This window comes from Lentinula edodes, assembly GCF_021015755.1.
Source record: "Lentinula edodes strain Le(Bin) 0899 ss11 chromosome Unknown C8R40scaffold_4, whole genome shotgun sequence".
Classification (NCBI taxonomy): domain Eukaryota; kingdom Fungi; phylum Basidiomycota; class Agaricomycetes; order Agaricales; family Omphalotaceae; genus Lentinula; species Lentinula edodes.
The window spans coordinates 998,339-1,017,738 of NW_025764310.1; the positions used below are offsets into that span (position 1 = coordinate 998,339).

At 45.9% G+C, this 19,400-nt stretch overlaps 5 protein-coding genes across 5 annotated transcripts; 2 read left to right on the top strand and 3 right to left on the bottom strand.

Annotated features, from left to right (window-relative positions):
- Positions 1–144: 144 nt before the first annotated feature.
- On the bottom strand, positions 145–6,653 carry C8R40DRAFT_1086673 (phosphatidylserine decarboxylase-domain-containing protein). The gene is made up of 11 exons (XM_046227349.1): positions 6,066–6,653; positions 5,441–6,014; positions 3,245–4,892; positions 3,010–3,158; positions 2,695–2,942; positions 1,538–2,624; positions 1,384–1,482; positions 1,128–1,321; positions 903–1,071; positions 700–837; positions 145–644 (listed from the first exon to the last, which is right to left on the bottom strand). Exons 1-11 carry the CDS (start codon positions 6,380–6,382, stop codon positions 312–314), a joined length of 4,956 nt encoding a protein of 1,651 aa, XP_046090541.1. The 5' UTR covers positions 6,383–6,653; the 3' UTR covers positions 145–311.
- Positions 6,654–8,330: 1,677 nt separating this feature from the next.
- On the top strand, positions 8,331–9,819 carry C8R40DRAFT_1036624 (uncharacterized protein; the record flags this gene model as incomplete). Its single annotated transcript, XM_046223597.1, has 2 exons — positions 8,331–8,420; positions 8,551–9,819. 2 exons carry the CDS (start codon positions 8,331–8,333, stop codon positions 9,817–9,819), a joined length of 1,359 nt encoding a protein of 452 aa, XP_046090542.1.
- A 742-nt stretch (positions 9,820–10,561) lies between these two features.
- C8R40DRAFT_1086688 (uncharacterized protein) lies at positions 10,562–13,729 on the bottom strand. The gene is made up of 21 exons (XM_046227350.1): positions 13,665–13,729; positions 13,385–13,596; positions 13,112–13,322; positions 12,871–12,942; positions 12,785–12,803; positions 12,652–12,727; positions 12,571–12,584; positions 12,454–12,508; positions 12,353–12,396; positions 12,238–12,282; positions 12,137–12,171; positions 12,038–12,081; positions 11,953–11,977; positions 11,880–11,891; positions 11,762–11,826; positions 11,600–11,703; positions 11,426–11,542; positions 11,329–11,375; positions 11,258–11,264; positions 11,052–11,190; positions 10,562–10,995 (listed from the first exon to the last, which is right to left on the bottom strand). The coding sequence occupies exons 2-21, from the start codon at positions 13,436–13,438 to the stop codon at positions 10,933–10,935; spliced, it is 1,248 nt and encodes a 415-aa protein (XP_046090543.1). The 5' UTR covers positions 13,439–13,596; positions 13,665–13,729; the 3' UTR covers positions 10,562–10,932.
- Positions 13,730–16,636: 2,907 nt separating this feature from the next.
- Positions 16,637–17,992, top strand: C8R40DRAFT_602286 (1-Cys peroxiredoxin). Its single transcript, XM_046235588.1, has 4 exons — positions 16,637–17,247; positions 17,307–17,527; positions 17,586–17,697; positions 17,758–17,992. Exons 1-4 carry the CDS (start codon positions 16,894–16,896, stop codon positions 17,788–17,790), a joined length of 720 nt encoding a protein of 239 aa, XP_046090544.1. The 5' UTR covers positions 16,637–16,893; the 3' UTR covers positions 17,791–17,992.
- A 287-nt stretch (positions 17,993–18,279) lies between these two features.
- Positions 18,280–18,924, bottom strand: C8R40DRAFT_601837 (uncharacterized protein). Its single transcript, XM_046235586.1, has one exon. The coding sequence runs from the start codon at positions 18,728–18,730 to the stop codon at positions 18,368–18,370; it is 363 nt and encodes a 120-aa protein (XP_046090545.1). The 5' UTR covers positions 18,731–18,924; the 3' UTR covers positions 18,280–18,367.
- Positions 18,925–19,400: the final 476 nt, after the last annotated feature.

Sequence of the window (19,400 nt, forward strand, 5' to 3'; positions counted from 1 at the left end):
GTAGATAGGATTGTTTTACAAAGGAATCATACAGAAAGACAGTGAATTGCGCCCACTGCGCCTGCCAGCGAAGCGGACAAGAAGGAACAAAGTGGTCCAAATACTGTACAAAAACCCACAATACTTAATTTCAGCCTTTTTGGGGTGAGAAAATGGGCTCATCCCCGCAGTGTAAAGCAGGGAAAGTTTGACTCGGGTTCCCGAACAGGGCCTTTAATTAAGTCTACATCCGCGTGTACATAGGAATGTGTACATAGGAATGTTGTCGGTGAATACACAGGTATCGCAAGGCATATAGATCGAAATTCTCGCTATGAAATGCCTTTCCTTAGACCTGTTCCCAATCCCATGCCAACTCTTACTAAAGTCTCTAAAGCTGCCCGACCATTTATCACTAGGTCTTCATCCCACTCTAGCACACCCGGTTCAAACAATAACACGATGGTTGAGCCGCCAAACGCGAAGTAACCAAATTCTTCCCCACGTTTGACCCACTGGCCCTCCTCGACTGTAGTTTGTATGGTCCCGACCATCATCGCGCCTACACAGACGGCCATTACACGTCCGAACTGGGGCGAATCAATCGGTACGATTTTCCTAGCGTTCTCGCCATACACATCCAGAGCAGTGCGGATGGCTTGGGGCTTGGATGAGATGATTTAGTAAAATCTTCGTGCATAGATGAAGGACTTGCCGTACATTTACAGTATAATACTCGCCAGCGATGTACGTCATATTTCCTATCCTCCCATCCACAGGAGAATGGAATCGATGATAGTCTTGAGGAGCAAGTCTAAAAATTGCCAATGCACCGCCATTGTAGCGTTCTGCTTCAGCCTGGATCGAAGAAGAATGTTGGCGGCAGACTGAGGATACGTCCTACTACGCGAATCAAATCTCACCTTGTAAACATTCCCTAGAAGTCTTGCAACGCTAAACTCTCTCCCTTTGATCCAGAGCCTAGTCGCCTCACTCACAGACTCGAATGCCATGAATCGGCAGTCGGCGGCAGAGACCATGCGGTAAGGGTCCGAAGGAGAGTCGACAGGGCGAGCATCAGGTTTAAGTTTCCTGGGTACGAAGCGTAAGTCGCAGATCAAATTTTCAAGAATAGAAATAAAACCCACCGATAGAAGAACTGATTGAAGGTCTTGAAGCTCTTCACCGGGTCCCTCACTTCATTCATATCAAGTTTATGAAACTGGATGAATGGTAAAATGTCCCGAACGCTTTCCGGAGAGTCGTACTTGACACCTTGTTTGATTGAAAGTGATTTGAGGAGACGTCGAGCGCGAGAACCTTCCATGCGAGATTTCATTCCCTATGATGAAGAACAACAGAGTCAGCTCAACAACGTTAAACGCTCTTTCACGAGCCAATTACCTTGTAAAGTAAACGGATCCCCAACCGTACGTATACCTGCATTTTTTCTTCTTCCAGTTGTCCCGTTGACCGGTTCTGCACAATGATATTGGCGGAATTCTACATGATCCTACATGGTAAGTAGAAATATTCTGGGGAAAATTTAAACACTTACTGCGCCCAGCTTGTAATTCCCACTGCTCATTTTTCCGATGATCCTCGTATACCATTTCCTCTGTGCCTGACTTGCAGTGACAAAATTACCCACCACAATTCGATCGACCTTGTTCCAATCCTGCGATGCGCAGATAGCAAGATGTGTGACGATGTCAACTTCGGCTTTTGCGTTCAACCGCGGACGATGACAGAGTGGACAAGTTTGGACATTGATCACACGTTCAACTGCGGAGTCGAGATTTGGGTTTGTGGCAGCGGAGGTGGTAGGAGGTGCGGTACCGCTGGTGGAACTAGAGTAAGAATGAGAGAAGGCGATTGATGATGGTGGTGGTGCTAGGGCAAATGTAACAGAACTACTGGGAAGTTGAGCAGCTGTTCCCGAAGGGACAGTCGAGGATGACGAGACAGCCGGACGAGAAACGACTTCTTTTACATTACTACCATTCTTAGGATACTCCATCAACCCATCCATATCGGCATCAGAGGACAAGTATGAGCTACTGCCATAATATGCGTCATACTCGCCAGAAGGAGTCGTTGCTGAACTGGAGCTCGCGTTTGTTTCTGCACCCTCTCTTCCTGCAGCGGCTTGTGTTAACGGCTGCTGTGCACCGTTTTCCATCGCATAGGCCTTGGGAGCAGGCACTCTGTCAGACTCTAGAAACTCTGCATCCGGTAGTCCAGGGCTTATCATTGCGCTCAACGGAGGGCCAGAGAAGTCCAGCTGTTCAAGAGAAAGCTCTTTTCCCCTCCTGTCTGCAAGCATCATCACTGGGGTGGCGCTAACAGAGCTCTCGTATCCTCCATCATCAGCGCCGAGTCTCTTTTTCTGGCTCTCGGGTCGGCCTAACTCTGTTTCGAGACATTGTATTGTCTCTGCCATCGTAAGTTCCTCTTGCCATGGATCCTTGTTGAACCGAGTAAAGAAAGATTTGATGGTAGCGTTAGTCAGGGTCGATCCTAGAGAGTCGAGCATCGATGTGAGTTCCAGATGGGAAAGCATGCCTGTATCGTCAGTGTCGTATTGCTTGAGATATTGCAGCCAAAAGCGTTGCCGCAGGGCAGCATAAGGTTGATACTTTCCCCTGAAGAGTACAGGGGCCGATGAGTTGAGCGTGCTTCTACTGAGTATAAAGGAAGGATTTTTATTCATACCTCAATGAAATAAATGGGTGATATTTGGCTTCCCAAGGCATCTCCTTAGCTGTCCTCACCGGAAGTTTAAACTCTTTCATCCCACTTGAACCACTCCCTTGACCGTCGTCCAAGGGATACAACCCCGTCTCTGGATCTACACCCCGGCCATCCTCAAAGGCTACGATTAACTCGCTTACGTCAAAGTCACATTCGCCGATATAATCATTGGAGGATAGCTTGTCCCAGTCTAAGACGGTGAGATGAACCTGGTGGTATAAGAAAAAGATAGCCAGTCAATCAGACGATGCTTCCACGTGGATATGAGTGACGTACCTTGAAATTCGTTTCGTAACGCCGAACGTGGAAGAGTAGTTTTTCGTCGAAGGATGGATTGAGCGAGTGCCGGATTACGCGGGTGCGGAACACTTTTTTCCCGAAAGAAACTACGATGAAGGGATCCATGTCCCAGCCGGTTCGTGTCACTACACAGAAACACAAAACACGTACATGAGTACGAGCGCGTCGATATATAGGCCGCGACCAAGGCCTGAAAAGTTGAGTGACTTACTGTTTTTCAGCTTGGGTAGATCTTCTGCTTTCTGAATTTCTAACATCACAATTCCGACGATATCATTACTTTCCCCACCACCAAAGCTATATGCAGGACGTTTCCTCCGTTTTCCTTCGCCTTTTCTCCTAACCTTGGACTTCTCGCCAGAAGCGGATGCTTTCGTTTTCTTAGTTTTAGTGGAATCTTTCTCTTTCTCTTTCTTCTCCTTCACTTTCCCTTTTTCCTTCGCCTTGCCTTTGTCCTTCTTGGTAGCTTTGCCAGGTTTCTTGACCTTCTTGCCCATCGCAGTCTGTGTAGCCGCGTCCTGGTTTACTGTCGGCTCTATTGCTTCCCCTTGAGGAGGTGAACCCAACGTTGAACCGGGTGATGTCGTGGTACCTGAGAAAGGCGATGCCGAGCTGGAAGAAACAGGGGAGTCCATCGACAACGAGCGCCGTGGCCGTGTTGGTACCCGGACTCCGCTCCAACTCTTCCGGAAACGCGATTTCTTTGCTGAGTTCTGTTCTAACTCGCCAGGGTCTGTGATGTTCCCGTTAGCAGATTCGTTCGGAGAAGATGAAAGTACATTTGGCCTCGTTGGATGGGCCCCGGAAGTAGAAGCGGCGGATAAGGGTAACCGAGGAACATCCTCCGTTAAGTCATAAACAGGACCTTGAGAAGACGGAGGTGAGGTAATATTCGCACTCGTACTCCTGCGACTGGGGAACTTGGGTTTCGGGATCCGAGGGAGTATACTTGATAGTCCAGCACTTTTGGGGGCAGTAGGAACTGGATCTTGGGATAAGAACGAGGAGGGTGTTTCGGTTCCTAAACGAACGCCTGTGCTCCCGGAAAAGGTCGCTGCTCTGGTGGGAGATAGGCGGAATTTGCTAACAGGGGAGCGGGAAGATGCAACAGTGGAAGCCGAAGGGTAGGCACTCCCAGTGGTAGGGGTGACTGAGTCTGATTTAGCTAGTATGCCATCCGGCGACACAGGCGTAAGATCAAGCGCAGGAGGCGGTGGGTTACGCATAGATGGAGCTTGAATGGGCGATGTTGCATCTAGCGAGGACTCCTTTCCAGCAGGTGATGTAGTCACCTCGAAGGAATTTGATTGCGAAAATGCAGGAGCAGAGGCAGGAGGGGTGTACAACGCAGAGAACGAGATGGGAGGTTCTGGAGTGTGAGATGCGTTAAGAGCGTATGCGCCTGTATTAGATGCAGTAGGCGTCGTCATCGGACTCAGTTCAGTTGGGAGGGTAGGGGTTCGAACATCCACTTCTTCAGGGTCCTCGCCATCCTCTGATCCCGATGTTTCTGATTGAGAACCCTCTTCATCTTCCTCAGAAATCTCCGCGTCAGAATTAGAGTAACAAGAAGAAGAATCCGATTCGAAGCGGTCTTCTTCCGGTTCACTCTGGTATTGCGCGTTTCTGACTATGAAATCATCTCCTGATCGTACCCCATCCGCGTCGTCGACCTCGTCTTCCTCACTACTGCTCAACCCGCCATCGTCTTCGTAAGGGTACCCTGCCTGATATCCGTTCTGGTATCCATTAGGAAACTCGTTAGTAGTGTCGAGATTGGACAGATCGATGAAGTTGGAATTATCCTCAGGTCGCGCGGAGACAGTAGCATGTGAGCGAACCGTGCCGACACCTTCAGTCTGTTCAGATATAGAGGGGATTAGTATAGTGCGACGGAAACAGGAGATTGAAAAGCCGAAGAAGGAATGAAAGGAAAAGCTGAACATCTATGGAAGAGGACTGGGTACTTGGGATGGACGAGGATAAAGGTGCATTGATATAAGTAAAATCACGAAACAAAGAGATTCGTAAACCCATTTCTCAAAGAAACAAAGAAGGACGATCAAGAGGTAAATGAAACTAACAAAGAGGAATGAGGCAGAGATAACTACAATGAGGGTGTTCACTGTAACAGCTACGGATGTGTAGTGTAATATAGATATGTTCATAGATTTATGATTTCATTAGCGCAAATGAAAGAGAAGGAAGACGAAATAGATAACAAATGGCTAAGGGTTAGGAATAAGCCGATAAGAGGAACGCATGCACGTAATGTCATGCAAATTCTCATCCTTACCAACTACACAAACGTTTACAAGCTTCGTTCGAGAAGGAATCTTCCTTTCCAAACGGAACGAAACGAAGAAGGGGGGCGGAGGAAATAAAAAGATAGGCTATATCCACTCACCGGAGGAATATTGACCAGGCTCGGCCTGGATCTCTTGAGCAGCTCGCCATATACTTCTTCGAAATCAACCTCGACATCCGGATATTTTTCTTCCTTGCCGAGGAGACCTTCGATTCCCTCCCGCGCAGCACCAACTGTCTCTTTCGCGAGGGAAAACCTTTGATGGTGTGCCTGATGTTTTGGCGCCTCGACGAAACCAATCTTGAGTTGTACTGACCCTTGCGCATTAGTATTCGACCTCGTCGACGCGAGCGAGAGAGAAAAAGTAGTATTCCCTTCTTCAAACCAGCCAAGAGCGCGCAACTGTTCTCCAGGTTCGCGTATCGAAAACCAATCTTCCAAGCTAATGCCAACTTCACCTAAATACTCCTTCCGTCCCATGCCAATCTTCTCAACACCGAAGTAATCTTTGTCCCAAACTACTACCTCAAGAACACCGAGGCGATCAGCAAGGGAGAGGTATATGGGAAAATCGAAGGTGCTTTGGGCGGCTGGAAAGGTTGGATTAAGTGTCCGTTTTGAGACGGGAGTGGAATGTCGCGTTGGATGAGGGGGGAGAGAGATAGTTGCAAAGCTAATGAGCAGTATTAGACTATATCATTGTTTGGGAGCATCAAAGACTCACGGATCACTGAATCCATTTCTATCCTTTGCCAGCAAATCAGTACAAGCCACAACTTGTACCCTCAATAGCGCCAATGGACTTTCGCCCTCCAGTGGACTTTGCATATTCATTCCACTACCCTTTCCATTCCCAAGACTAATTCTCCCAACGCGCAAACCCTTCTTGAAGGATCTTGTACGCCCTGTAGCGGGGGTTGTTGCAACTGGTAATGTTGCTGTTGGAGAATCCGACGACGATGACACCGTTCGTCGTCGGCGTACCGGTAGTCGAGCAGCAGATTTCAGCGCATTTTTTATCTTGGCTGTTTTGGGCGGCATTAAACCAAGCTAAGAGTCGCAAGCGTAGTTGGCAGTTATATACTCCCAACGCTGAAAGTACAGCCTTCGGTTTCTACTGCGCGCTGTAAAGTGGCTCCTGTTCAAGTGGACCGAGTTTTTGATCAAAATGTTCGGGGAAGGAATGTTTCAGCAAGCTGAATGGTTTTAGTTTGTAGAATCAGATAGTCTGTAGCACCAGGTACTCTTCTGTATGTAGGATGGGCGATGTGTCGTTGTTGAATAGCTAAGCGGCGCGCAACGGAGTCCGGACGATAATGGCTCCGATGCTCTGTCACGTGGTTTATGTTAATTAAAAATGATGTCATCGTCAATCGCCCCTATTGGAAAGAAAGAAAGTCTTCCCGTCTTTTCTCCAATGCTCATATCCATTCTTACAGAGTACCTCATATCGTAAATATAGATAATCTTGATGCCAACGTTCTTTTTAGAATTTAGCTCGTAAACAAAGCAACGATATCTTACTACGAATGCAGTCTAAGTTTACCAGTCGGACATTGATTTCTTTCAACATTTGTGAACATCGCAATTCGCTATGAGTTTGGGCAACGCCATGCATTAATTGCTGTCCTTATGTAAGCTATTAGTTGTAACATGAATAAAATGAGAACTATGAGTGGTTTGCCTAATTTTGTAATTCCCCTCCTCATCTTGGTGATATGCCACATCTGCAAAACCTGTATTTTTGGCTAAGGGTTTGAAAGCAGTCGAGAGCACTTCCCAGCAGTCAAAGCACCCAGAGCATGTTGCTTTCAGTGCTTTCAGCACTGGGATCTGCTCTCAGCCCTTAACCGAATATCCAGGTTTTGCAGATGCAGTTTTGAAGCACACTCTGGCATTGCAGGGCATTGCATCATGATCTTGACTCGCAACTGGGAGGAATTTTTAGTACGGTACCCTAGAGTTACAAGCCAGTGCCGATCTAATTCCATCCTCTGTCGAACATGTAATGCTCTTTAAGGTTCCTGTCCCATAAAAGTGGTCCCCACAGACGTCGGAATTGATGGCTATATTCTGTATTGACACTGTAAGCCTTCCGAGTCGGCCCACTGACCAAACTCAAGAGATAACGATCCTACCGGGATTGGCTGTACCTACGAAATGTCCAGACTCGGCCAAATATATGCACAGGGTTGTGCTTTGTTGTGCTGCATTACTTTCCAGGCTGTTTTTGTTGCTCGCTCGAGAAGTAGCATACAACTGCTTCGCTTACAGTTTTTCTCTTGCCGATTGCGCGGGACGTTATGCATTGTTGGCCAAGGACACTGTCAGGACCTGGTGGGACTGGTGTGAATATTGCATAATAGCCGCGCGCTCTGAAGGAGCGGAGCGCCTACACAGCCTTTGACAAAAACATGCGATGTAAAATGGCCGCAAACCCGGCACCCGCCCGGCACTATCCCGATGAGGTCACCCTGGAGGTCATTGCTGTCAGAATCCAACATTCATTTATTGCCTTCTTTCCACTAATTGATTACCACCATCCTTCGTGCTACTGTGGCCTTCAGCTACAGATTTTGCTGCTATCGACGCAGTGGCTCAGCTGATCCCGCATTCTCGACTCGTACTTCTCTTCCGACTCCCGAGCACACAAGCATCACTTCAACTAGAAGGACAGCCTTGCACAGTTCCTTGATTTCTTGATTTATCGGGGCTCGTATTAATAACGGACTCCAACCTCTCCAGTCCAAGCCGATACCCGAGATTTTCCCTTCCTGACACATCTGTTCCTTGAGATTCGGCTCAGAAAGCCTCACGGAATCCACGTTTCCCTCCAATCTTCATCTTTCCCTCATCTTCATTTTTTCAAATCATATCTCCTCCTACTTCCGTTTCCCATTCCATAGTTGCTTTGCTTAGTTCAACGCTTGCAGTCATCTATACATAACGCGGCATTTAATTACCAATGGGCATCGAAACTTCGCCAATGATGGTTCTACAACCAGAACTAGTTCGAGATTCAGAGTACTATCTTCCTGACGGAAACACAGTGATACAAGTGGAGAATGTTTTGTTCAACGTGAGTCTACTCATTCCTCGTTCCATACTATATCTCGCGTTATATACTTCACTTAGGTGTGATTTCACTCACACATTTGTTCCATTCTCATACCGACTAATCTCATCGCTAACCGCGTTTTCTCGTTCAGATCCACCGCTACATCCTTTCTCGAGACGGTTCAGCATTCGAAGGGATGTTCTCATTAGACAATATCCCTCAATCAGACTCCGCCGAAACCCTCATAATGACCAATGCTGAAAACACTCGGTCATCTTATTCTCGATCCCATCTACATCACCAACACCTCTCTCCCGAAGGCTCCTCCGATAAAACTCCCATTCTCCTCTCCGGCGACACCGCGGCAGATTTTCGATCCCTCTTATGGGCTCTATACGCTCTACCCGCGGAAGTGTTCGCCATGCCATCCACTCAGGCTCAAATCACTCGGCTGATAGGCATCGCACGTATAGCACACAAATACGCGTTTCGAACAACGGAGAGCTGGGCGCTGAGCGTGTTAACTATGTGCGTGTGTCAGGCGCCGGATACACCCTCAGACCACGATATTCACGGCGACGTCGAAGTAGACTCTGAGGCAGGCAAAAGCATCGTTTCGTCGACTGAACTCCTCATTCAGCTCACGGAGGTGGCGGTTCTTTGCGCACACGACGAGCTTCACGAAGCAGTGGAGCCCATTTGGGCTGACCTCCTTTTCGCGGGTCAAACACAGGACATTGTCAGTGCAATGGGTCTAGCTGATCGATACAAATCGCAGTTGAGGCCTCTACTGGGTTTGGCATACTATTTGATGATGCTGAAAGGCAAGGAAGAATGGACCAAAGCGGCTTCAGGCGACGTTGAAATCGACTCAGACAAGACGAAGAAACCTCGTCTCACTCGAGACCAACGTATACGTCTTCTATCAGGATACTACAATCTTTCCCGAGCATGCGAAGCACTATCTAACAATCCACCTAAATTGACCCACCACCCATCATGCTTCCTCCCTGCTCAACAGGCACAACAGGCTATTGGACTCGGTGGCGCAGGAACCGCAGCTGCACATGCACATGCGCGATGCGGTGAATCCTGGGATACATTATGGGCTGGGCTGGTGATGAGCACCGTCAGCAGTAATGCCATGTCAAATAATGTGGCCATAAAGATACAAAGTGTGGATCTATTAAGGAAAATGCATATGGTCAATCATGTGCTGGAAAGCCTGGTTAATGGTGTGGATGGGTTGGCGGGTACGGATGCTGCTGCCGCCGCGTCGACATTTGGTGTGATGGGGTATGGTGGAGGGTTTGCTATGGCTGGAAATATGAATAAGAACTGTTTGAGGATGGCGTTGAAGGCGAGTGAGGAGAAGGTGAATGATGTTTTGTATGGGCTTGCAGATTGTTTCGTTGAATGAGTTACAAATGTGTAACTCGTCATCGTGCTGTGCTCCTTCAAATTTGCAATCACTTCTGCTCTTTCCCCTTTCCTCATCAATCATTCGACCATAAACCGATTGCTCATATCGCGAGTCACGGACCACACTCATCCCTAGAGTTGTACTTTTATACACTATCATCGTTAAAACGCTTTCTCTGTACACTGGTTGCTTCGATTGTCCAAACACACTTCTGTTACATCGACCCTCAAAGCTCTTTCAAAATTCCCGTCTTACATTACATCGCGATTATCGTCAACCTCTGCTCTGCATTCATCTACCTATATATCTGACTAGTTCACAGCACTAGTAGTAGCGGTGCTCGACGTGCCATTTGATCCAAGACAAGTGTATCATTACATAGTTCTACAATGTACATACAATTCAATCATATCTTCCTTCTGTTCAAATGTAGTGTGGCCGTTAAATTCAGACAACTTTTCAGAGTCTTCTCAAGGGGATACATATATAGATGCATATATTCTTCGCTCTTCCGTTATTCGATCTATGTATTGAGATTGCGAGTGTGTGCTTTGCATATTCGCCAAAATCGCAAAGTACAACGCAAGGAAGAAATACAGTCCGAAAAGCTTCATATTCTACTAGTGCCTCAATACTCATAAATTGGACATCTATTGATCACGTTAAATTCGGAAATGCGAGTAATGGGAGTAGAATCTTGAAGTGTTGAGATAAACCGAGATTACTCTCATTGACCTCAGAAGTATCCCATTCCGTACTATTCCATTCCGTACTATTCCGTAGTCGCGATTCACATTCTTTAGCCTCTTGCTACCCCTCGATAGTAGTAGAAGTCTGAAAGAGGCTTATTGAGCGACCTAAACCTGCAGTAATCCAGACCCTCGTAAAATAAACAGAACAAACAACATAACTATAATGGCCATCATACTACTACCAATATAAATACATGTGTACGAATCCCCAAATGCCCTCCGATTCCGGATCACTAAACCAAAAGGATAGAAAAGGTATGAAAGTTTTTCTCTCAGACAAAAGACTTAAGAAGTGAGGCGCTGCAGATGATATTACGCAGTACAATTCTTCATGCCCGGGCCAGTGTGCGAAAACAGCCTATACATCTGCAATCACAACCGACTTGGTAATTGTGGGCATTTCAGCAGGGCCCCTCTGATCCTATTCAACTTCGCATTCAGAGGCATACAGCAGTGAAAATATGGGGGAGAACGAACCCGCGATTGCAGAGAAGACAACGCAAAAGATTTCCCAGAACCTTCGATCCTAGTGCTTCGGATATCAATGTCACTGGAAGAAAACGCTGAATCATTCTTTGGCGCATGCTTCTTCCACAAGTTTTTTCGAGCATTGAGCCTACGAGAAACCACAACAGGTCGATCAGATTACTCCCTGCATATGGACTGATACTAGGTCAACGAACATGCAGACTACGGATGGAGATGTCCCATATTAGTTCTCATGCATCAAAGATATATCACTGATGCTACGCACAGAATGTGTTAGCATACAACTTGGTCACGTTGATATGGAAGGCCAGCCTATGTTTTTCCAAGTTCAAGGGTATCTCAAATGCTATTGTCATGCGTACCAGTACAAATTATTGGGGAAAGCAAAGAAAGTGATCAACAGAAGAGTTTGGATGAGTGTCACCACAGCTCCTCGCTCAATGATATACTGGATCAAGCCCTTGATAAGGCTGTCGGTACTGCAAAAAATTCTAGTCAGGCACAACGCTTTATGAGCTAGATCCCTTTGAACTCACTGGGTACTGAAACCCGTTTTGGCGTTAGAAAGATACGTACACATTGCGATTGTTGCCATAATATCCGTCACTGCTCCGAAACCCTTGGCAAGACCGAAGAAGATCTATAAACCTTGTCAGTGTTCAGCTTCTTCCAGTGTCTTGGCGTGGAAGAAAACTCGCCGAAAAGTCTTTGCTTCGATCCGCAAGGACTCCATATGCAAATACATACATGGTGGCGACGCAGCCTGTATGAAAGGTTGGTCTTGTGCATTCTTGACGACTCCAATACAGAACTTACCTATCCCTCCAACTAGTATAATAGATGTGTTCAACGCTGGTGCACATCTTATTCATCTAAGTTGAGCACGCACCGAAAGTAATAACGGCAAAGAGGGTCTGTCGGCGAGTGCATTTCAGTATGTCAATCAAGGCCCAATATCTTTCTCTAGGACTTACTAAAACTCCAAGGATGGTCCAGGCTAGAATACCAGTGCGCTTCACTGAATGTTTTTAGATTAGCACATGAGAAGTGATGATCTATCGCACCAAGCTCACCCGAATGAATCTGATAGACGAAATACATCTGAGAGCTGCCGATGAAGTCAATCAGCCAAGGTTCATCGTGATGGCGATACATCGAGAGGTGATAAGCGTACGTGAAAGTCAAAATGCCCGATATCAAACATTCCGCAGACAGTTCACTGGAAAGGAAAGACGAGCAATATTTTCAATGTCCCTTGCAAAAAAGCATGAAAAACATTGGAAACATACGGTGTGATTGTCTTCAACGGCGCAGTAGATCCGAAATGGGGAATCTGTCGTGCGGTCATGGTCAGCTCCTGATCTAGAAGCTCTAGAGAAAAACTACTAACTAGGTAGTAGTAAAGTGACTGCGCCACAAGGGCGGAAGAAATCAGGTCAAGGATGCTATGTGAAGGCCTCGTTTCAACAACTGATCTTCGAGCCGATGGAACAAATGGTAAACTTACAGCATGCTGGCCGCCTATCCCAGCCCATAAAAGTTTGGTTAGCATCGTTGCAAATTTTCGAGGTCAGATTAGGGAACTCACAAGTACTTGTACGCTCTTCCTATCCGTCGGATGAGGGAAGTACATGTATGCTTGAACAATCGTGATTCCTCCCAAGCTGCGACATTGATTAAATCTCACAACGAATTTCCACAATGTCGCTGTGATGACTTACAATATAGAGACGAAAAATCCTTTCCATTCCAGATTTTTTTAGTGTCTGCAGAATTGAGATTTAGATGAGGATAGAGTGGGACTTACCCCAGAAAAAAGGAGCGAAAATTGCGGACATGTCAATTCCAGGAGAATCTTCAGGAGACGTGGACAACATTGCTAAGAATTCAAGCATGATTAGCAACGTAGGAATAGAGAATGGAGGAAAGTTGACGAGAAGCGGCGATAGTTCTCATCCGATACATTGCCCTATATATATGGAGTAAAAGCACGAATCGAGTACAGACCTGTACAGACCTACATAAGTTGACTTGCATCAGTCACGCACCTCGCTCCAAATCGACCATAGCAGGACTATTGAAAATATTTGTGGTTTTAAGGTTCCTGCAAGAAAATGCCTGTTGCTGTCTATCACAGTCCATCACCCACCTCTTTGATGGAATTTGAAGGAACTGCGAGAAGAACCATTTTCGGAGATAGCATATGTCAAGGATACACTCCATATCTGTGGGCCTCTTTCCCTTCCCGAGAGTGTTCAACTGCGACGAAAGTAGGCTTAATTCAGAGACTGGAGTCGGCGGAAATCAGAGAACATCATCACCTGGGGATTATGAGAATGTCTGTTGATAGTAACGGCCAAAACTGTCAGGAACATTATATAAACAGCTTTGACGTAGGCCCTGCCAAAGAATACTAAGTCCGTCAAAAGTGGTAAAGTTCGGGGACTGGGTACTGCCAGGGATAGCCATAAACCTAGTAACGATGCAAAGGCAACGTATGTATCCAACTTACTGTTAGCATTTCATTGCGGTTGTGAGTAGCCTTGAAGCCATTCATTACTTGCCAAGATCTGAACCGCCAATCCTGATTGAACCTTAAAGCTAGTCAATCCTCTTTCAACGGACTAGCGCAGAAGTCGGAACTTGGAGAGAGGGTGATGAGGCGGCTACCCGCGTCAAAAATAATGGAAAGCAAAGAATGTTAAACTTGAGAAAACTATCTAAGGTGCGTATCTGAGTGCGGACTGACGTTCTTCCGATCTGCCAATAATGGGAAAACTATGCAATTGGCTACCATAAGCTTCGAGTGGCATAGAGGAGTATGGTGCCTTCAATTTGCGCTGTCGCAGAGTGCAAGCCGCACCGTTACTATAATCTCCCAATTAGCGCTCTTACCTCAAATAATACTAGGGCAATCAGAAAACTCCTACATGGATGGTGTAATCTGGAGTAATCCACTGAACCCGTTCGGGGCCTGTAACCCTGCCACCCGATCTTTTATAACGACGGAAATGGTCCATCCTCATCTGCCATGTCTCTTCAAAAACTCGAAAGTCCACAGAAACTTCATGGGAGGCGTATAGCCCTGGCGATCCATACGTGGAGTTCCCCGTTGAAGTTATATGAATTGCTCGTCTTTTCAAGTTAGGATCGTGTTGTTTTCTGTTGTTCCGCACGAGGCGATGTGAATACTTAAATACATCTGAGAAGGGGGAAAAGGGTGCTTGTCGAATATGGATATAGGTCTTCTATCATGTGCCCCTTGCAAGTGCACGTAGTTTCGTCAGCCAAGTTTTGCGGAATCATGGCATTGGCAGTGTTACCTCTAGCCAGTCATGGAGACGACAAGTGCAGGCCCTGGTAAGTTTGGGTCACCGACTCTGAAAGAGGAGGTCCTTGTCGGATTCAAATGGTCGTGTTTTGTGAGATCATCTTGCACTATTCATTCGTATGTAATCAATTCATTGCTGTCCATTTTGGTATAAGGTGTGGTGAATAATATCTTTCGGAGAAGCTGTATGATGTATAGGTGTCTTATTGTAGTAACAGTGTGAACCGATTTGGAGTTAGTGCATGTAGTTTGTTTTCTTACGTTGTATAGTTTAACTCTGAATGGTGCGCATACTTTAATGATATTGTTGCTTTTCTGGGCAGAGTACACTTCAGTACTATGTATGTCTATATAACAATGTCCAGGTATTATGACAATACAGGAAAATCAATCTGATCCGGCTTGACCTCCCCTTGTACTTATTATTATTGTCAACTTGAATGCCAAACTTATCCTGCCACTGGCAGTGTGGAACCGACCTCTGAACTTACAAATGGAGGTCACTCATTCTTTCATGAATGGATCACTAATCCTACAATGAAGATCTCCAACTCCTTTTCATCCAGTAACTTTGTATATTACAGTGCAATTGCTCATGTTGACAGATAGCCATTGCAGAAAATTCTAGTAGTTTATACAATGCACTAGGTCGACCAACAGTGACCATGACTTAATTCTCAACACCAATTTTGGCCGCACATCAAACACTAGACTGATTCCGAAGTTTCAGTATACCAAAAATGAAGGAGTTCATTTTTTGCAATCTTGTCATTGATATTCCATGTCAACAGTATAACAAATGTATCTTTAGGCGAAAACAAACTGAAAATTCAACATAAATACATTCTTCAAAATACAAATTACAGACACTGTAAACCGTACCAAAAATCACTACACCACAATGCAAAAGTTTAACAATAACCTCAATCTGTATCTAATCACATATATTCAACAGTTACATACGACCATACTGCATCATATTATTTTCCTCTTGAACATAATTTTGATTTACTTCTATAATCGCGAATAATCAGCATACCTGCTTGTCATGAAACCATTCAGAGTCGGGGATTGCCGTGCCAGCACGGCGCTAAGGATTTGTTAAGACTGGGTTGAATAAGCGCCACTCAAGAGAGCCAAGTGGCGCCTATTTCACTTAGCATTTTATTCATTCATCCCGAAGTCTTGGCTCAGATACAGGTCTTTCCCTACATCAACAATAGACTATATGAGCATTTTGCCTGGAACTTGGAAGTGATTGGCTTACATCTATTGGTATCAGGCGAGTTTTCCTCCATCTTCACATGCTCAGGCTACGAACATTCTTTGAATCTGGTCGCTCAATCTCCATTGCAATTACATGCCATCCATGATTCAAACCCGCGGCACGATCAGCACTTTACCTTTCTTCGAAACTCCCGCTTCACTTTCGGTCAATGACCGAAGTGCTCTCATATACATAAAAGAATACCAGCTTTATAAACCGTTTAACAGACTATTCACCGCAGTCTCTAACCAACGGGTCTTTGCTTTTCCCTAACCGAACATCATGAAGATAATGATTGCCTCCCTTTCATGCAGCTTCATGCTGTAGAGCGGCACGAGATAAAACTTCCAGGGCTCTGTTATGAATCATCTACCTCCAATCTATCAATGTTGGTGTTGATATCACGACACCACCAGCATTGGAATGTGTGAAGTTTACAGCAGAACTGTATCCCTGACAAGAGACTAACAGATGCCTCCATACATGGTTTACGCAACGGTTCAAATTGACTGGTCTCACTGGACTACCCATGAATGATGTTGGTAAATTCAACCGAGTCGTGGATCGATGGACAAGCCCTGTTGCAGACCTTTTCAAAGAGTTGCGTGCTCCAGCCTGAGTTACAAGTTATACGCGGTTGCTGGAGAACCAAATAATCGCCAAGGACCCATCGGTGATACTTTTTTTCAATAAAGGTGGTCGAAGAAACTAACAGAAACATGCCTGTACCTATCTGTTAATCTCCTAATCTCCCGCTCTTGCGATTTTGCTACTATTCTTACCCTTTTTGTTCTCTAGATCCACCCTTTTTGCTTCATCATTCCATCTGTTGCACTGTGAATAGCGATTAATATCGCCTGGCCATGTATGTATTTCGTGCCGTGTAAACTCGTGTGATGGCTTCGATTTTCATTGATTCACTGCTTCGCCGAGAGTTCCCATTGTCTAACTAACAAGAGTTGTTCAGCTGTTCAGCTGACTCAAGATTGTATACATATAGCTCTAGATAGCTCTTCGATGCGTCGCGCTCTATCACCTGTTAATTGTTAATCATTTTACCTTCTGAAAATTCCCAAGTGGGCGAAGGGGCGGACGGAATGCGAAACTATTGCGCGATAATCATGCCCAAACTAAAGTAGAAGCCGTTCTATAATCACGCAATCTAACACAATTCGCACAAAGCTGGTTTATATAAACCAGAATCCAAACCACCATCGATTCTTTACACGAACATGTCCGCTCCAGCCACTGCACCTCCACCAGACCCCAACCGCCCTTCTCTTCGTCTTGGCTCCGTCGCTCCCGATTTCTCGGCCGAAACAACGCTTGGTCCGATTAAATCCTTCCATGAATGGCTCGGAAACTCCTGGGGTATCCTCTTTTCCCACCCAGGTGATTTTACTCCCGTTTGCACTACCGAGCTCGGTGAGGTCGCTCGACGGGCCAAAGCAGGTGACTGGGAAAAGAGGAACATCAAGGTCATCGGTATCAGTGCCAACGGCTTAGAGGAACACTACAAGTGGGTGAAGGACATCAATGAATACGGTACAAAAAGTGTCTCAGAGACTGACGTCCAATACCCTATCGTAAGTCTTCTAAACGGCCATCTTAATTTACACTGCACTAATATACTTTATCTACTTAGATCGCCGACGGTGACCGCCGCATTTCCTACCTCTACGACATGCTTGATTACCAGGATGCCACCAACATCGATACTAAAGCTGGACTTCCCTTCACTATCCGCAGTGTCTATGTCATCGATCCAGCCAAAAAGATCAGGCTCAAATTGGACTATCCCGCTGTAGCTGGAAGGAACTTTGACGAGATCATCAGAGCAATCGATGCGATTCAGTTGGGTGATAAGTGAGTATTTGTCCACTCTCACTTTCTGGTTGAGGTAATGCTGATGATCATTGTACAGATACAAAGTTGCTACTCCCGTCAACTGGAGGCCTGGAGAAGACGTTATCGTGCATGCTAGTGTCCAAGGCGAGGAAGCCAAGAGGCTATTCCCTGAGCACACAGTTCACTATGTACGCGTTTAATTCCTGCTCTGCTCCAAGTTGGATGTCTGAAACCCTCTTCTCCTCTAGCCCTACCTCCGTACTACCCCGCTCAAAGTATAATTGCTGTAGAAAGAAAGGAAGGATTCATATGTAACATATCAACGCTGTTGTGTAAAGTCGCTTGCGAGCAAAAAAATTAGGAACTTGTCGTTGCCGAAGTTTTTTTGATCGATATCACGATGCCAAGCCTTCAGAAGCTTCAGACTCGGTCAAAGCTGTGGTTCTCCGACAACAATGTAATCATGCACATGTCCTGCTCACGAATGTTCCAAATTAATCAATGTACCAGGCAGAACCGGCAGTTGAGAATTGTTTCAGTGATGCAAGGTATCAGGATCATGTGTATACACTCTGAAGTCGAAATCGCGCTACATAGGCCCTGCATAGGCCACACCGGTGCAAGCCAAGCCATTCAAGTTATAAATCTATTAGATTCGAATTTGCCGGAGACTCGGAGCTGATTGATGTCAGTGAGTAAATATTGCTTCACAATTTCTTAAATACGGTAACTTTTGAACCATCCCCTCCTGTCCCCCACCTCAACCGCGCGGGCAGACGTCTGCAGACGTTTACCATGGTAGCTTTTTACTCGATATACCACGCTATAGAGATCGTAGGTAGGTCTGTAAATTGAATATCACCGTCCAATTCTGACAGCCGAAAACATGTAGGTACATATATTGCTCGCAGCAGTGTCAGTGATTCCTGCTGATGCGATGCCGGCAACAAGGACTGTAACTATTTTTGAAGCCCAAACGCCTCTAGACACTTTGGATATACCCACACCGCTATCCACACCCACTTTAGTGTATTCATACAGTGTAGTGGGGACGACGACCACGAATGGAAATACCATGACTGTATATGGCGAAGATATTATTAACAGTGAATATATCCAAGTCGAAGGGTATCCCGTCACGAGTGTCGATGGAAGTGCTTCGTACACATGGTCAACGGAGACGCTGTCGACTACTCTTACAGAGCATCGTGCGTGACACATTGTGATCAATTCTGCATGAAGCTGAAGAACTATATCCTGTTGCAGAAATATTTGAAGTCGGAACTACTGCAATTGACTTAATCTTGAACAGTGGCTCTGCCGCTACGCTCGAACCAGCTACATATTAACATCGAATGCAACCTTGATTCTGGTGCAAGTCTGGAGACCGGAGTGTGTACTGAGGTGGTTCAGTTTCCTGGGCAATCAACCGCTCAAACTACCGCTTGGACTGGGTCAATCGTTCCCATTGATACTTTCGAAGTATCCGTTTCGGCCACGACAACTGGTAGTGCTACGAACGCGGCAGGATCTATGAAGGGAGGCCAGTGGTCCGGTTTACTTGCGAGTACTTGTGTTGTTGCAGTCTTTTCGTCGCTTGCAGGTCTCATCTATGGGAATGTGTAAATTGTATTTCGATAAGATAGTAGGTAGGAAAAGGGAGTGGCCAAAAGCGTAGTAAGGTCTGCCTGAGGAGACTGTGAAACGGAGATCTCTGTGGCCTGCAGAACTTCTGATGGCCAAAGTAGTGATTTGAACTTATCTGTCCGAGTAAAAAGTCAGGCATCGAGGATATAGCTCAATATGGCTTACTGTAGTTGTTGAGGATGGAAGAGTTTGCGTTCTGGAGCAGCACGGTTGCTAATCCAACGTGATCGGGAAACAGCGGAGC

Bases quoted from the DNA above. Each gene is read 5' to 3' on its own strand.
- C8R40DRAFT_1086673 (XM_046227349.1), bottom strand. From the start codon at position 6,382: ATGCCGCCCAAAACAGCCAAGATAAAAAATGCGCTGAAATCTGCTGCT. The intron at 3,159-3,244 runs GTAAGTCACTCA...GTTTCTGTGTAG, and splicing joins TCTACCCAAGCTGAAAAACA to TGACACGAACCGGCTGGGAC. The intron at 1,072-1,127 runs GTGGGTTTTATT...CTTCGTACCCAG, and splicing joins TTCAATCAGTTCTTCTATCG to GAAACTTAAACCTGATGCTC.
- C8R40DRAFT_1086688 (XM_046227350.1), bottom strand. From the start codon at position 13,438: ATGTTCCTGACAGTTTTGGCCGTTACTATCAACAGACATTCTCATAAT. The intron at 13,323-13,384 runs GTGATGATGTTC...CTTTCGTCGCAG, and splicing joins GACATTCTCATAATCCCCAG to TTGAACACTCTCGGGAAGGG. The intron at 12,082-12,136 runs GTGAGCTTGGTG...AAAAACATTCAG, and splicing joins CGTCTATCAGATTCATTCGG to TGAAGCGCACTGGTATTCTA.
- C8R40DRAFT_602286 (XM_046235588.1), top strand. From the start codon at position 16,894: ATGTCCGCTCCAGCCACTGCACCTCCACCAGACCCCAACCGCCCTTCT. The intron at 17,248-17,306 runs GTAAGTCTTCTA...TTATCTACTTAG, and splicing joins CTGACGTCCAATACCCTATC to ATCGCCGACGGTGACCGCCG. The intron at 17,698-17,757 runs GTACGCGTTTAA...CTTCTCCTCTAG, and splicing joins CTGAGCACACAGTTCACTAT to CCCTACCTCCGTACTACCCC.
- C8R40DRAFT_601837 (XM_046235586.1), bottom strand. From the start codon at position 18,730: ATGTGTCACGCACGATGCTCTGTAAGAGTAGTCGACAGCGTCTCCGTT.